This window comes from Heterodontus francisci, chromosome 1 (assembly GCF_036365525.1).
Source record: "Heterodontus francisci isolate sHetFra1 chromosome 1, sHetFra1.hap1, whole genome shotgun sequence".
In the NCBI taxonomy this organism is placed as follows: domain Eukaryota; kingdom Metazoa; phylum Chordata; class Chondrichthyes; order Heterodontiformes; family Heterodontidae; genus Heterodontus; species Heterodontus francisci.
This window is the reverse complement of record NC_090371.1, coordinates 256,797,414-256,815,526: the sequence shown is the minus strand read 5'-3', so window position 1 is coordinate 256,815,526 and position 18,113 is coordinate 256,797,414. Positions and strand designations below refer to the sequence as shown.

At 45.3% G+C, this 18,113-nt stretch overlaps 1 protein-coding gene across 2 annotated transcripts in view; it reads right to left on the bottom strand.

The window, feature by feature from the left end:
* Positions 1-18,113, bottom strand: part of LOC137375873 (alpha-1,3-mannosyl-glycoprotein 4-beta-N-acetylglucosaminyltransferase B-like) — a 222,318-nt gene that overhangs the window by 59,232 nt on the left and 144,973 nt on the right. For both annotated transcript variants that reach the window (XM_068043473.1, XM_068043484.1), the window contains exon 8: positions 2,211-2,325. In XM_068043473.1, the coding sequence (XP_067899574.1) occupies positions 2,211-2,325 (115 nt within the window). The remainder of the gene's footprint in view (positions 1-2,210; positions 2,326-18,113) is intronic.

Sequence of the window (18,113 nt, the reverse complement as noted above, 5' to 3'; positions counted from 1 at the left end):
GAAATTCTATCTGGGAGGAGGGCTGAGGAGATCTGGTGCTTGTTCTCCACCCTTGTGATGCCACTCAAAGAGCAAGGATTGGTGGCATGGCATTTGCTGGTCAGAAAACCTACCATTTTTACCTTTACAATGGTCTAGCAAAAGTGTGCTTTACTTTACCAGTGTGGTGATGGTAGCCTTATGTCAGTTTCCTAGCAGCCATTGATAACCATTAGGAAATAGCAATGAACGCTTATAATTGCACATTTCAAAAAATAAATTGTATTGAACTGCCTTGATCTGCTATTCCACTGGAGTGGCAAGATGTTACAATGCGTGGATGCCCACACAGCACTATGGGCACTACCAACTTTATTCTAGTGACTCCCTCCCAGGCAATTAGGATGGGTCAAGGTGATTGGCAGATGGAAGTCTTCCTTTGCTGCACTCAGCAACAGAGCAGGGCTCCAAAAATTTTCTAAAATTTGTCTTATTTTGTATTTAAAAAATTTATCAACAGCCAATAACAACCGATAATATACCTTTAAAAAAAATAGCAGTGAACAGCGTGATTCAACTCAAGGCCCCTTCACCTCTGAAGGCCTAGATTGAAATTCTGCCCAGACTGGTAGCATGAATGTCTCTTTTGGCTGGCTATAATTGATTATATAAGCAATGAGCCTGGTTAGTCTCAAAATAGTGGGCGCAGGTCCGCAGCATACATTAGCCATCACATCCTGAGGTAAGAATGGCTGGTGCGTGAGGTAGAAGAGCCACAATGGTGCAGTAGAGAGTGTGTACATTGGGGTTGGGTCTAAGGTGCGTTGAAGAGGCAGATTAAGGAGGCGCCTTAGTCTTATAGCTGTGCTATACCTGACCTGATGGAGCTACACTCAATCTGCTACTATGTGTAACATTGTAAAATATATTCCACTCCAACAGTACGGATATCCTTTGTTTAAATGAGCACAAAAAATCAGCATAAACGGACAATTTTTTTCACTGTGTGAAATAGTAAAAGTTAATGATCCTGAATTTCCTCAGATTTTCTGCTGGTGTATCTTCATCAGAAGTGCACACTTTCAATGGAGTTATTGAGATGCAGTGGCAGTAAGTCTGAGAAAATTCAGGGCCAATATTGCTTTGTTTCTTAACAAAAGTTGCTAATACATTGAATGCTTTTCCTGATTTTACTTTAGATTTAAATCATGTAGTTCATTTTGAACAAAAATAAGATAATTTTGAGTAAACCTAAACGTATAAAACTGGAAGGGGAAGATCTACTTTGAACTTAATCCCCTCACTAAATTTCACCCTAATACCAAAAAAGGCCAAAATCAACATCAGGACTAGATTAGCTGACAATCAAATCTCGAACTAAACCTGACCTGAAAAAAATAGAAATAGGTTCTTTTTAATCCTTTACTCAAGCATTATTATCAAGAACAGAGGGCGAAAGCTCCCTCAACTCTTCAAGTTAGTTAATGCAATGCCCAAAATGATCCTGCACCTTACAGACCAGGAAAGAACCCAGATTTGATCCCAGGTCTGTGCTGATTCAGCTGACCTCAACTGGGAAGACAGCGAGGGTGCTACAAACAGTCTTTTAGCAGCCTGAATTACAAAGGGTAAAATCAGCCTAAATTCACACATCTGATTGCTATTCAATAATCTCTGCTGGAAAGCATGTGTGGCTATTGAGCTTGGCTGTGATGTGTGCATTAGTCTGCAAACACTGTCTTGACTCTTGTTGAGTAATCACTCAGTGGCTAGAATGCTAAGAAGTGACTACTGCTTGTGAAACCATGCACCTGCATTAGTTCTGTCAGGACAGGTGAGAAGATATTGCATGAAAATAGCTAAAAAAAGAAATTGGGAGAAATATCAGTGCTTGAAAAATGTTTCAGCTTTTTCAGAAATGTCCCTTTAAGTAATTTGTGAATGGGAATGCATTATATCTTGACGATAATTAAGTTATTTTAAAATAAAGAATACATAAAGGCTCTCTACATGATGATACACCATTTCATATTTGAAATGTTTGTCTGCTGAAGTACCACTAAAAGTTAAGGTTGCATAATATGCCATGCGTGACTCAACATTAGGCAATTTATAATAAAAGGCGTTAATACATTTTTACATCTCCAAAATATAGTTACTTATAAGCTGAAAATGTGTTCCCAAACGAAAATTTCTTTTTACATATGAAAAGTCTAATTATTAACACTTACCAATAAATCCAAGTTGGGAAAACTCCAAGATCACCCAATCATCAGAAGGCTGCTGCTGTGCAAAGTTTATCATAGTTGGTAAGTAACTGGGTGTTGCTATAATATCATCCTCCAACTGTTACAAAGGCAAAAAAAAGTCATCAGTGCATTATCTCAATTAGCAATTTACTTAAAGTAAATGTGTAGTGGCTTGGATAGTGGAGTGCTTAACACATTCCTTAGTGTGTTAAGCCAACAAGAGTTAAAAATAGATAGGTCAACTACTAGTAAAATAATCCAAAAATAAATTTTACACATTAAAGATTATCCTGTGCATCACTGGAGGAAACTAAGCAGATGTCGTATACTCGTCTATGCTTCCTGTCTGCACAACCTGACAGTCACCTGACATCCATGCCTAAATTGATCTCACCAAAGCCTTTGACTTCGTCAGCAGACGTGGTCTCTTCAGACTACTAGCAAAGATCGGATGTCCACCAAAGCTACTAAGTATCATCACCTCATTCCACGACAATATGAAAGGCACAATTCAGCATAGCGGCGCCTCATCAGACCCCTTTCCTATCCTGAGTGGCGTGAAACAGGGCTGTTTTCTCGCACCTACACTGTTTGGGATTTTCTTCTCCCTGATGCTCTCACACACGTTCAAGTCTTCAGAAGAAGGAATTTTCCTCCACACAAGATCAGGTGGCAGGTTGTTCAACCTTGCCCGCCTAAGAGCGAAGACCAAAGTACGGAAAGTCCTCATCAGGGAACTCCTCTTTGCTGACGATGCTGCATTAACATCTTACACTGAAGAGTGTCTGCAGAGTCTCATCGACAGGTTTGCGGCTGCCTGCAACAAATTTGGCCTAACCATCAGTCTCAAGAAAACGAACATCATGGGACAGGACGTCAGAAATGCTCCATCCATCAATATCGGCGACCACGCTCTGGAAGTGGTTCAAGAGTTCACCTACCTAGGCTCAACTATCACCAGTAACCTGTCTCTCGATGCAGAAATCAACAAGCGCATGGGAAAGGCTTCCACTGCTATGTCCAGACTGGCCAAGAGAGTGTGGGAAAATAGCGCACTGACACGGAACACAAAAGTCCGAGCGTATCAAGCCTGCGTCCTCAGTACCTTGCTCTACGGCAGCGAGGCCTGGACAACATATGTCAGCCAAGAGCGACGTCTCAATTCATTCCATCTTCGCTGCCTCCGGAGAATGCTTGGCATCAGGTGGCAGGACCGCATCTCCAACACAGAAGTCCTTGAGGCGGCCAAAATCCCCAGCTTATACACACTACTGAGTCAGCAGCGCTTGAGATGGCTTGGCCATGTGAGCCGCATGGAAGATGGCAGGATCCCCAAGCTGCCGCTGGGACTGCTGTCCAATTGACGATGGCAGCCCACCTCCCAGAGCTGCCAGCCCATTCAGAGTCCGGCAGCTCCACAGCCTCGGCAGCACCACTGCTAACAGTGGCCATTACTGAGACTGCAGGACAAGGAAGAGGGCACCTCCATGACGAGGCACCCTTGAAGACCAGGTAAGTTTTTTCAGCAAGCCAGGACAGGCAGGCCAGCTCCAGTGATCGGGGCTGGGGGCATTTTCCAGAGGGGGCGCCTTAGTCACAGGGGTGCCCATTTCTGCCTGGGGGTCCCTCCGCGGGCCATGGAGTGGTCATTAAGGAGGACTCAACCTTCCCCACTACCTCCCCCGAGAAACTGCTGGGAAGCCACTTGGGTTTACCTGGCTGTCTCGCCTCGCGCTGGCGGTCCATCCCGATGCCAGTAAAATGCTGGCGGGAGCGAGAGGTGGCCCTTAATTGCCTCAACTGGCCACTTGGTGGGCAGCCAAGCTGCTGAGGTTCCCAATGTTGGAAGTATGTCATGGCAGTGGGAAGGTGTCAGGCACCCCTCCTGACGAGATCCCCCACCATATTTGCACCACTCCCACCTCCCAGCCTGACTCCAAAGGTATGGTAAAATCCAGCCCTATTTCCTCTAGTGAGGAATTCAGATCAAGAGGGCTTAAACTTATAATTAGTGCTGGACAATTTTAGAAGGAAAATCAGGAAACACTTTATCATACAAAGGGTATTGGAAATCTGGAACTCTCTCTCCAAAAAGGCTGTGGATGCTGTGTCAATTGAAATTTTGAGGCCTAATTTTGATTACTGTTAACCAAGGATATCAAGGAATATTGAGCAGTTGAGGCACAGGTCAGCCATAATCTGATTATCTAATGATCTGCCAGACACAGACACAGAAAGATACCCACACAGTGCCCCAGATATTTATGGAGAGGCAGGCAGGGTGTGGGGATGATTTCTAGTGGCTGGGAAACCTGGAAATGCAGGGAACGGTGAGGTCTAGCCAAATTTAATCACAGGACCTCATTTGAATTTTTTTCTCTGTTTCGCGCCTTGGAGTTGGCCAGATTAAGAGGCTTGTCGGCTGTCCTGCAGGAAGACCTGCAACAGAAGACCACAGATGGGGATTGGAGAGAAGGAAATAAGGGAGAAAGGGTGGGAGGAATCGTAAGGAGGGGGAGAAATCGTGGGTGTGCGTGAGATATAAAGTGGGACATATCATAGATTGGCACGGATCGTGGGGGGGAGATCACAGGGAGGTGGTGGCAGCATCAGATCATGGTGGGGAGTGGAAGGAGGGAAGTAGATCATGACAACCGAGCTTGGGGGCAGCACTCCTTTTCCTCCTGGCCCACAAACAGTGCTCGTATGGCACTTAACTGCTACTTCTGGCAGTTCCCGCCACCTTTTAGAGCTCTGGGTAACCCACATGGTTGCAATGACCTGAGGCTGCAGGCTTATTTAAATATTATAATTATTGACCCGCCTTGAAAGAGTAATTTACTGGTCCAATCCCCAAACCTGCGCCAGTTAAACCAGACATAGGTGTGATCAAAGCAGGTTGTGCTCAGGATCCCATTTAAAAGAATTTAACTCACAGGGAGATAAAACTCTGCCCCCCCACCCCCCTTCCACCTCATGGGCTGAATTTTACGCCGCCCCATTGGGTCGGATGGTGGCGTGGCGGCGGCATAAAATTGAATGGGAGGCTCCGGGAGGCCTACCTGCCCGGCTCCTGCCTCCGGTTGACTTTACAGCGATCAGGCGGCAGGGGAAAATGGCCTGCCCGCCCAAGGCCAATCAAGGCCCTTAAGTGGCCACTTAACGGCCCGCGCCTGCCTCCATGGGTATTTTACCTGTGGCAAGCAGGTGTGCTGGGGACGTGAAAGGCCACCCAGCGATAGCTGCCAGCCTTTCTGTGGCCCGGGGGGTGGGGTGCATGGCAGTCGGGCACAGGGTGCCTGATTGAGGGCCGCCCCCGCCTCCCAACCCATCCCCGGGACCCAAGATACGCCAACCTCCCCCCAAACACCCAATCCAGCCTCACCAGGGAAGAACCGATCCCCCTGGTGAGGCATGCCCAACTTACCTGGACTCCTGGCTCCATCAGGTCAGCTGGGCTGCAGTCCCAGCAGTGGCTACCGCTCCCGGAGGCTGATTGGCCGGCAGCTCACTGAGGCGGGACTTCCTCCCTCAGGCGGGTGGAAGTCCTGCCTCGGGACAATTAAAGCCCGGGGACCCATAAAATGCGGGGTGCATCCCCGGGCTAGGCGGAAGCGGGATCGCCACCGACTCTTACTTCGACTTTTACTTTTACACCGACTTTACATAAGGTAAAATCTAGCCCCATGTCTTTCCTCATTTAATTTGGGTTTATTTTCAAGAAAATACAAAAAAATTGAATTTTTAAACTTGTGTTTCATCAGTAGTTGATAATGAGAATGTTTACATGTTCTTATAACTGTGAGAGATGGTCAGAGACAGAGAGAGACGGGGTGAACCAGAGAGAGACAATAAGAGATAAAGGGAGCAAGAGGCAGACAGACTGACAGAGCTGCACGAACAACACAATTAAAACATTGCCCCATCTACTCAGCGTGCAGCTCCTTGGAGAGATAAAAAAACAGATAAAACATATAAGAAAAGTAATATTTTAAAATATAAAGGATCCTCATTTCCTCATTTGCAGTTTTCACACAAGCATACTGTTGGAGAAATTTTCTTAGCTTTGCTAATTATTACTTAACTTTGTAGAAGCAGAAAAGCAGGAGACAGCTTGTAGCTAATCTTACCACAACCAACGGTCATAAAATGTAGACAGAGCAGCTAACCACAATCAGCTGTTAAGGCCAGATATGGTGTCTGGAGTGGGCATTGAATTAAGGAAGTTATTGTTGAAACTGATGTTTCGCTGACCTCGGACCCTGCATGGTGCACCATTACGTAGGCAGTCTTGTGGGTGCTTATCTAATTGTGAAACTGTTAGCTCTGCCTCTTTTATACTATATAAGTCCACGGCGATCTGTAGCTTTTGGGAGTAGCACTGGACCGCCTTTAGGTAAGGTGTGCCCCCCCCCCATGATATCATGCAATAAAGTGTTTGATTCTCAACATCTGAGTCCGGAGAATTTGTTCAACAATTGGGCACAATCTGGATTTTCTTCAACACATACGAACATACATACGAATTAGGAGCTGGAGTAGGCCACTTCGCCCTTCGAGCCTGTTCCCCATTCAAAAAGTTCATGGCTGAACTGATTACTCCACATTTCCACCTACCCCCGATAACCTTCCACCCCCTTGCTTATCAAGAATCTTATCTATTTCTGCCTTAAAAATATTCAAAGACTCTCTTCCACTGCCTTTTGAGGAAGAGAATTCCAAAGACTCACGACCTTCTGCGAGAAAATATTTCTCCTCATCTCTGTGTTAAATGGGCGACCCCTTATTTTTAAACAGTGACCCCTAGTTCTAGATTGTCCCACATGGGGAAACATCCTTTCCACGTCCACCCTGTCAAGACCCCTCAGGATCCTATATGCTTCAATCAGGTCACCTCTTACTCTTCTAAATTCCAGCGGATACAAGCCCAGCCTATCCAACTTTTCCTCATAAGACAGCCTGCCCATTCCAGGTATTCGTCTAGTAAACCTTCTCTGTACTGCCTCCAAAGCATTTACAGCCTTCCTTAATTAAGGAGACCAGTACTGTACACAGTACTCCAGATGTAGTCTCACCAATGCCCTGTATAGCTGAAGCATTACCTCTCTACTTTTGTATTCGATTCCCCTTGTGATAAACGATAACATTCTATTAGCTTTCCTAATTACGTGCTATACCTGCATACTAACCTTTTGCGATTCATGCACTGGACACTCAGATCCCTCTGCATCTCAGAACTCTGCAATCTCTCACTATTTAGATATGTTTATTTTTTATTCTTCCTGCCAAAGTGGACAATTTCACATTTTCCCACATTATACTCCATTTTCCAGGTCTTTGCCCACTCACTTAACCTATCTATATCCCTTTGTAGCCTCTTTATGTCCTCTTCACAACTTACATTCCTACCTACCATTGTGTCGTCAGCAAATTTAGCAACCATACCTTTGTCCAAGTCATTTTTAAAAATTGTAAAAGGTTGAGGCCCCAGCCCAGATCCCTGTGGCACACCACTCGTTACATCTTGCCAACAGAAAATGACCCATTTATGCATACTCTCTGTTTCCTGTTAGGTAACCAATCTTCTATCCATGCCAATATGTTACCCCCTACACCATGAGCTTTTATTTTCTGCAATAACCTTTGATGTGGCACCTTATCAAATGACTTCTGGAAATCTAAGGACAACACATCCACCGGTTCCCCTTTATCCACAGCACATGTAACTCCCTCAAAGAACTCCAATAAACTGGTTAAACATGATTTCTCTTTCACAAAGCCTTGTTGACGCTGCCCGATTACCTTGAGTTTTTCTAAATGCCCTGCTATAACATCTTTAATAATAGCTTCTAACATTTTGCCTAAGACAGATGTTAAGCTAACTAGCCTGTAGTTTACTGCTTTCTGTCTCCCTCCCTTTTTGTATAAATGAGTTGCATTCGCTATTTTCTAATCTAACGGAACCTTCACTGAATCTAGGGAATTTTGAAAAATTAAAACTAATGGATCAACTATCTCACTAGCCACTTCTTTTAACACTCTAGGATGAAGTCCATCAGGACCCAGGGACTTGTCAGCCCGCAGCTCCAGCAATTTATTCAGTACCACTTCCCTGGTGATTTTAATTTTCTTGAGTTCCTCCCTCCCTTCTATTTCCTGACTTACAGCTAATACTGGGATGTTACTTCTATCCTCAATCGTGAAGACCGATGCAAAATACCTGTTTAATTCATCTGCCATCTCCTTATTATCCATTATTAATTCCCCAGTCTCACTTTTTATAAGATCAACGCTCACTTTGTTATCTCTTCTTTTTGAAATATCTGTAGAAACTCTTACTGTCTGTATTTATATTTCTAGCTAGCTTTCTCTTGTACTATAATTTTACCTTCCTTATCAATCTTTTAGTCATTCTTTGCTGTTTTTAAAATTCTGTCCAATCTTCTGACTCGCCTCCCATCTTTGTGCAATTATATGCTTTTTCTTTAAGTTTGATACAATCTTTCACTGTTTTAGTTACCCACGGATGGCAGGTCCCACCCTTGGAATTTTTCTTTCTCATTGATATGTGTCAATTCTGTGTGTTCTGAAGTATCCCTTTAAATGTCTGCCACTGCATCTCTATTGATCTATCCCTTAATCTGATTAGCCAGTTCACTTTACCTAGCTCTGCTTTTATGCCCTCATAATTGCCCTTATTTAAGTTTAAAATACTAGTCTTGGACCCACTCTTCTCTCCCTCAAACTGAATGTAAAATTCAATCATATTATGATTTCTGCTACCAAGGGGCATCTTAACTATGAAGTCATTAATTAACACACAATAATAGAAACAGTTGTAAAGTTCTGTCAGTAAAGCTCCAATAAAACTTCCAGAACAAATTTTAATGAAAATGGACATTGACTTATTCAGTCATTGTAAATCACTGATCCTGATCTTCTGCTACGTGGCGTAAACACTCCTACTGTTATAAAACAGCAATCGTCTGACTCAAAATGAACAATGCCATATATATATTGATGTAAAATCTTACGTGTACACTAACTTCCTGTTGTCTTTCCATTATAAATTCCTGCATCCAAATTTATAATGGAGATTGTCTTGTAAATATGTCACACTGTAATTACACTCTCCTACCAGTGGAGGTGCTGCATTAAAGTTGGGAAACTTAACATAGGTGATTTCCATTATGTGAACATAGGAATTTATAATGAAATATATAACTATAAGGAATATATGATTTTGAAAAGGGAGACTGTGGGCTGGATTTTACCTTAGGCGGACAGGAATTTGCTTCTACCTAGCTCGGGGATCCGTCCCGTATTTTACGGGTCCCCCGGCTTTAATTGTTCCGAGGCGGGACTTCCACCAACTTGAGGGAGGAGATCCCGCCTTAGTGAGCTGCCGGGAGGGATGGCCACTGCTGGGACTGCAACCCAGCCGACGCAATGGATCTTGGAGATGAGGTAAGTTGGGGTTGCCTCACTGGGGGGATCGGTCCTTCCCCGGGACCCAAAACGCCCCCCCTCCCCCCAAAAGGCCACCCCAGCCTCACCAGGGGGATCGGCCCTTCCCTGGTGAGGCTGGAGTGGTTGTTTGGGGGCCACTTAAGGGCCTTGATTGGCCTTGGGTGGGTGGGCAGGCCGTTTCCCCCCTCCCGCGCGACCCCGTAAACTTGACCGGAGGCGGAAGCAGGATGGGTAGGCCTCCTGGAGCTTCCCGCTCAATTTTACGCCGCCCTCACGCCAGCATCTGACCTGCTGGGGTGGCGTAAAATTCAGCCCTGTATATTGATTGTGCACTTTTGTCTAATTATAACTGTCCTTTAGCCCTATTTCAAATCAAGACTACACTTAGCGTTTCATAGTTATCAACAGAGATTATTACGCAATAAACTTGTAACAATGAGGTTACAATGTTGGATTATTTAGTTTAGATAATGTTATCCATGCATACATATCATGGACTGACTGTTATGATGTAGCATTGGGAAATTTGAATATTTGACAATAGTCCAAAAATGCTACTTTGAAACCTCCATATAGATATAAACAGATAATGCTGAAATTACGCAGCAGGTCAGGCCACATCTGTGGAGAGCGATACAGAGTTAATGGTTCTGGTCAATGACTTTTCATCAGAACGAGAGCTCATCAACCTGAATGTTAGCTCTGTTTCTCTCTCCATGCATGCTGGCTGACCCGTTGAGTATTTCCAGCATTTTCTATTTATATTTCAGGTTTCCAGCATCTGCAGTATTTTGTTTATGCATTGTATGGGGTCACAGTTAAGGCTGCATTCTCATCTTAGAATTCAGCTGAAGGGTATATTTTATTTGAGCTATTTCATGATTCAAGATACCCCCTGAATTCAAAGCAGCAACCCAACTGAATGGTTAAAATGATTCATAACAGGAAGAACCAAAGTTATTTTGTTAGTCATTCAGATGCCAAGATTGAATTATTGTCGGCTGTAAATCACAACTGCCATATTACATAATCTCATTAACCTTTACTACCTCTTTTTTTCTTCTGAAGCAAAATGACATGGGACCTCACAGAATATCAGATGATAAATTACAAAAGAATTGTCTATTTGCCTGATATATTGCACTGTTTAATTGTTTCCCATATTTAAGTGAGGACTAAGATGTTTTTAAAAAGAAAGTGCAAGGCAAATAGAAAAAAATTGACCTTGCCTTCATAGTTACATCTGAAAACATGAGACAGTAAAACTGATATCTGCAGTACAGATGAGGAATAAAAGAAAAACCTATGTGGGTGGAATTTAATGAGGGGGTGGAGTGGGAATTTGGAGTGGGAATGGAGGCCGGAGAATAGCGATGGGCATATCCGCCTGGAAATCTGATGATGTGACGTCGGTTCTGGATTTAGTCAATGGTGGGAAAGCACCAAGGCAGCGTCATCGCCCTATCGTGTCAGGACTGCCATTTGAATTGCCGAACAGTTAGTTTTAACAAATTTGCATGCAATTGATTGCGATTCAGTGAGGGGGGGGCCTGGAATTAAGTTAATGACCTGTGGCTCTTGCGTGGCTTTGGATCCCTGGCCATTAAAAGCTGGTGCCACCATAACCTGGGATGGGTCTCATATACCTGGTCTTTGTGGAGCCCAGTGATGTGATGCAGTACCACCAACGCAAGGAGGGCCAGGAGGCAAGGGACAGTCTCATACTTACCTGCTTTCAGCCACCGTACTTGTCTCTGAGTGAAAGCAATAAAATATTACCTTAAAGCATCCAGTCTGTCGCCTCCTTTCTGTTAGGGTTCCATGCCTAGTGCCCAGATCAGCCACAGGCTCTGGCATATCGGAACATCAGAGGCGCTTACCAAAGGAGGGCTGAGGCTAGACTGGCAGCCCACTATGGGAGAAGGGTGAAGTCAGCATCTCACAATAAAGGCGTTAAGAAATGAGCATTTTCCAAAATGAATGTTAACTTCAAAAGCGAATAAACTTTAAAGCAAAAAAAAAATGGAAAATTGGAAGCACCTGTGAAATCCCAAGAGTGTCTAGGTTTTAGTTTTACATGTTTTAGTGTGCTTCTACGCAATATGACCCCTGCGCTAGCAGCTGGGCTGCAGCAGGCTGCCGATCAGGCTGCCCCTTGGCCTGGGATGACTTCGGCGGCTGTCCTCTGGCTCCCTGAGGCCTACAGGGTTTCCTCAGGCGTCGTAGCTACCGGAGCTCGGCTCATTGGCGGAGGCTGAGGAGCCACTGTCCAGGCTCGGAGTGCCCTGTTGAGCAACGCTCAAGCGCCCAAGCAGTTGGCTGAGACTGAGACAGCGGAGGCCTCTGACAGACGGAAGACTGTCGGTGGCCAGGCTCATGCTGAGCCACAGGCTGATGACAAGCCTCTGACATCGACAGCACAGGGCATGCTGGAGTTGCAGAGAGAGGAAAGGCAACGTCTGGCAGAGATGTCAGAGGCCATGTGCAGCCACGAGCGGACGATAGAGGAGTCTCGGGCATGTGAGTACACGGCTTCCTCAATCGAAAGGTTGGTGACCCTTATGGAGAGCCAGATCCCACAAATACGTGCAGACCTGCACACTATCGCCTTGGCGATGAGTTCAACACAGAGGTGGCAAAGCGAGAGAAGGACGAGGCGCCTGGAATCTTCTCCAGGCCCTCATCCTTCTCTGGTCAGCAGGGAGGTTCAAGTGAGCCTTGAAAGGGAGGAGCAGAGGTTGACTTCCACATAGTTACATCTGAAAAAAATGAGAAAGTAAAACTGATATCTGCAGTACAGATGAGAAATAAAAGAAAAACCTATGTGGGTGGAATTTAATGAGCCCATTTGGAGCAGGATTCGAGGCTTGAGAGGCCAGAGATTAGCGATGGACACATCTGCCTGTAAATCTGGTATTGTGACATCGGTTCTGGATTTAGTCAATGGTGGGAAAGCATCGCTGCTCTCACCAGCTTGTGACCCTGTCTAAAGCTGAGCGCAAACCCACCGAGGTGAAAGTATTTATGCTGGTGGAAGGTGCAGGAGAGTCATCTGATGATGCATCCCCTGACTGCTTGTTCTCAGAGATTGACTGCTGTCCCCCTTTAGACTGAGTCTCCTGCAGATGTCGTTCTGCATGAGAGAACACAAAAGGGGTTAGGCATGGCAAATCTTGTCATGATATCTATTCCTTATGTGGATCTCCAGAAGTGTGTTGGATGTCGCTGGAACACAATCCTCACTCCCTTGCGTGGAGACTCCAGTCTCACCATCAGCAATTGAGCGTCTGCCCTGTGTCCCTGCCAACTCCAGTGTTTCACTCTCAGCTGCTGAGACAGGCTGTATATCAGCAATACCTCCACCAGTCTGTAAGGTCTCCCTGTTGTTATGAGCCCATTGTCATGCAGTGGAAAGAGGGAGATAGTCAAACCTTGCAAGAAGAGCTACAGGACAGGTGTGCTAGTGGCAGCCCCTCATCCCCTGCGGGGCTTTCCTATGTGGTTCATCCCCATGTCAGCTCTGAGGGTAGGTAATGGGGATGATCTGTGAAAGAAGGTGGCCTGCGGCTGAGATGCTGCCATGCATCTAGCAGGATGTGTTGATGCCTCACCCCCTTTGCCAGTGTCCTTGTAGCTCCTCCCTCCCCATGTCACGCACCCTCCCGTGTAGTCACATGCAATCCCCAAAAAAGAGAATGGGATGGAGCACTCACCTTGGCAGACTGAACGATGTCACTGACTCTCTTCCTGCACTGGACCCATGATTGGGGATGGTTGTGGGGGTTGTGGGCGGGGGGGGGGTGACCTCACAGCTGCTTACCTCCTCTGCGATCTCCATCCAGCCTTGCTTGGTCAGGCGGGAGGACCTCTTCTTGCCATCGCTGGGGAAGAGGACCTCCGCCTTTCCCTTGCAGCCTGAAAGAGAATCTCCAGGGAGGCATCGCTAAATCATGGGGCCACCTGGTGTCTTGCCTGAGCCATCCTGCACTTTCTTTGACAGAAGGGTGGGGGATCCAGTAGTCACTGCAGCAAACAACAAATGACTCTACAGCAGCAATGAAAACAGGGCTGGCAGAGCTTTAAAAAATGGTGCCAATACCTGCTCCAGAGTCAAACGACCCTGCATTGGCGCCTCGAATCGTGCCCCATCACGTAATTAGCCGGGCCCTGCACCTCCATTAATATAATTGGCCACCTGCCGTGTGATTGCGGTGGGCCGGCCACACATGTGCCGAACAGTGACAACACCCACTTCCGAGTCTGTCGCCAGAAGCCTTGATACGAACACCACTAAATCCAGCCCATGTGGGTGTAGTTATATTACAGACATCAATTTCAGATCTGCTTAAAGTAACATGGGACTCGCAGACTTGAGTTATACTGTTGGCTTAGCATTGCACTCTGGCCAGGAGAAATAGAGCTTTGCAGGTGCATCCTTTCATTAATATGCAAAACTTCACTCGCATTCAAATAGTTTGATTTTAAATTTAGCAAATGCGGGATGGTCAATTCTCTGTGAACATGAAAAAGGTGAAAAATATAAAATTTAAAAGTTGTGAGACTGTCAGTTGGGCCACCTGGGAACATTTTAAGATTGCCTTCATGCTACCTCTGGTTATATTGCAGAGGGTGCAAGGTCAAAGTGGTGTTGAAATTCAATGTGGTTAACTGTGCATTGGAGTTGTACTATACATTTTACATCAATTCAAAGCTGAAATTGTTTCACATTGGCACAAATTGTACTGTATCTGGCCCATTTGTTGTCAGAAACCTGGGGCCTGTAAAGCTCCTGAAATACTATAGCTAATAGTTTGCACCACTTTGGATATTAGATGAGTAAATAGTTTCTTTGTCCTCTCTACTCCTCCTCAGAATGTGTAGCTGCACATTAACACTTGCAGTTGTCAACACTACCACAGGTTTGCTGATGTAACAAAACAGACACTTGCTTTCAACTGAACCCTTATCAAAACTGACATGAAGACCGGATTCTTATGTTGGGCTGGAGGCCCCGCCCACCAGCCAAATAGTCATGGGTGACCACACTTCCGCCGGGCCCGGGAACCATGCTATAATTTTACGTGGCCTAGGCCCTTAAATGGTCTCGAGCAGGCCTTCCACCACTGTGAGGCAGGAAATCCCGCCTCTAAGAGCTGCTGGCCAATCAGCGGGCCAGCAGCTCTCGGTCCCAGCAGCTCCACTGGGAATGGTGGTCACTATTGGAACTGCACCCAGCCAGAAGAGCAAGAGGGATGCTGGCCCCGGAATGAATGCAAGTGTGTGGGGCCTCACTGGGGACAACTGGACGGGCCCTGGTGAGGCAAGGGGGGTTGGCTGAGGGCGGGGAATGCTATGCAGTGGGGGCAGCTTGTGTGCCTGATCAGGTGAAGATCAGGTGAAGATGTACATTTACCTCATTGTGGGGTATTATTAACAAACATGTTTACGTATTCATAATGACATTTTCATTCTCTGCAATTTTAATGACAATATTAACCCATTTATTTTGACAACTGCTTTGATCTTAGTTTGTTTCTACCAATTATTTAGAAAACTACATTTGCAACAATTTGTTATGCCAAAGATGATACATTTAGCACAATTAAAGTTTAGCTGATGCCATGAAGACCCCCACCTGCCAAGAATGAAGCATATCAATTTGTCATTTGATCATTAATTTTAAATTGTTGCTGGAATGAAGAGGTGACTTGTTTAAGAGATCAGCAGTGGCTGGAAAAAATTTGCATTCTAAGAGACAGTCGTCTAGGAAAAGACAATGGGAACTGCCCACTGATTCAATTAACAGAGATTGGTCTAGGCAATGTTGATCCACATCTTGTCGGTGTAAGAGACAGCACTACACCCCGCCCCCCACCCCTCTCCACTGAGAACTTTGGAATCCACAAACGCAGGAGTTTGCTAAAAAAAAGCGAGTCACATGACTAACCTGCTGGCCCAGGTCTGCAGCTTGGGTCAGACTGGAGATTGCAACTGAACTTGGAAGAAGAGAGCCTCTCTCTCTCTTTCTCTCTCTTTCACTGATCCCTGGATCCACTGAAGTCAATTAAACCTCAAGAGAGAAAAGACCCCTCCATCGAAACAAGTTTTAAAGCATGCACTGGGCCCCAACAAAATGGCAAGACTTTACTGGCAACCAACGACTCTACATCAAACTCAAAGGGACCATAAATAAAACTCAGCTATTGCCTCAAACTTTTCCCCTTTGTTCTTTCTACTTTTTCTGTCTCTAGCTGCGTGTGCGGTTATCGCGTATGCATGCTAGCGTGGTTACGTCACGTATTCGTAGTCATTAATCGGATTAGAGTTCAAGATTAATAAACTTCCACCTTTCTTGTTTAAATCTAAGAAAACCTGTCTGGTTGATTTCTTGGCCTTGCAATTGGAAATAGTGAACAAGGAGTCACTGAGGGGGAGATAAAAATATGGTGTTTTAAAAATTAAACCCTGTTACAGTTAAACCAGGCAAAGGCTGAGAGGGAACCCCTAGACCCCTTCATCACCTGGTCATAACACTGTCCAATTCACCATGAACAACCTTATAACTAAGCATTTTTTTGCTACCTGAGAGACATTTTTACTCATATTAGTAGTCTCTGAACCAAGCCATGTTGAAATTAAAGCATTCACTACGATACTTAAAAATAATTCTGTTAATATTTTGCTTTTGATCTTTTTAGTTTATTTCCTTCTAATATTATCTCAATTACTTCTTACTGAGATAGAAGCCTATTCATATTTATCCTGATGAAAGCAGCCAGTGTGCTAATTGTTAAACGGCAAAAGAGAAGATTACTGGAAAGTCTTCAAATGCCACAGGGAAAGAGCAAACATTTGGCAGCTCAGACTCGCTGTAATAGTAACAAATAGAAGCATTACGTTCCATAAATAAGTTTGCATTTATTACATGAATGAGAATAAGGATGCTAAAAGCAGCTGTCATATTTGATGTTTTAAATTTTTCCTCCCTCTGTCTCTCCAAAAGCCCTGTCAAATAGAGATTGTAACTGAACCATCTGAAACACTTTGAACTTTACAATTATCAGGAGGAACTGAAGATACTTTAATGGGCACAAGGAATAATAGCATCTCAGAAGGATCATATGGTCTGTTATTATAGAGTCATAGAGTTTTACAGCACAGCAATAGGCTCTTTGGCCCAACGCGCCTCAAGCACCCGTCCTAACTAATCCCATTTCCCGCACTTGGCCCGTAGCCTAGTGTGTTATGGCGTTTCAAGTGCTCATTTAAATACTTCTTGAATGTCGTAATTGCATTATGGTTACATTATTAGTCTCTTGGCAGGCTCTTGTAGACTCTTGTGACCATCTGAATAGACCTTGAAAGGATGTATAAATCTACAACACTTGGATTAGAGTAAGACAGACATTAATTGCTTTTAAGCTGCTTTTGTCTTCTATTGATAGACAGACATTATAGGATAGGAAGAAAATACGAAGTATTTGGGCATGTGGTTACTCGAACAGGCCAAACAAAGTAGATGAGAAGAGATTCTGAAGACTTGCTAAATGCATAATTTAATGGGCCCCCGGGAGATAGGCTAGGAGGCAATGGGGACCATTAAATTGCAATGGCAGGTGGGGGGGATGAGAGCCCGTCACCTTCCCAGTGCACCGCAATAAAGTTGGGGACAGGAAAGGCTGAAGATGGCCTCCTACCCAGACGCCAATTGAAGCCCTGAAGTGGTCAATCAGTAGCCATTTAAGGGCCTCTTCCCACTGGTGCTGGAGTTAAACCAGGGGCAGGGGTTCTTCCACTACGCAGGGAGGTCACCTGGACCACCACTCTGTGGGCTTGTGGGGTGGGGGGCTTCCTTCCCGGGCAATCTGTGGCCCACGGGGGGCTCCCAGCGGCAGAGGCCACCCCTCCAGTAACACCAGCCCCCACCCTCACTGCCCACTCTCCCTATTCCCCATCGCTGGGGTCTGCCAGACTAGCCCCGGTGACCTTGCCTCACTTATTTTGGGCCTGGGGCTCCAGAGCTGAGCCTGGAATGTAGTACCGGCAGTGGCCACAACTCCCGGTGGTGCTGCCAAAACTACTGAGCTGCTGCCCCTCTAATTAGCTGGCTGCTCTTGGAGGCAGGATCCCCATCCTTAAATGGATGTAGGATCCTGGCAGTTAATTGCCCAAGCACCACCGAATTGCACCGGAGGGGTGGGGGATGCTCCGAAGGGCCAAGGCAGGGTTCCCCTTGCCTTTTTGGTCTGGTGCTGGGAACCCTGCTGGCTCAATTAATTCAATTTATAATTTATAACTCAAGTTTTTTTGCTGTCAAGTTGACATTTTACTGTGCTGGGCAGATCCTGCAAAAACAGAATAATTGCATGCCTAATTAGTATACCATTTTTGCATTTGTAACTTTATCAGTCTGGC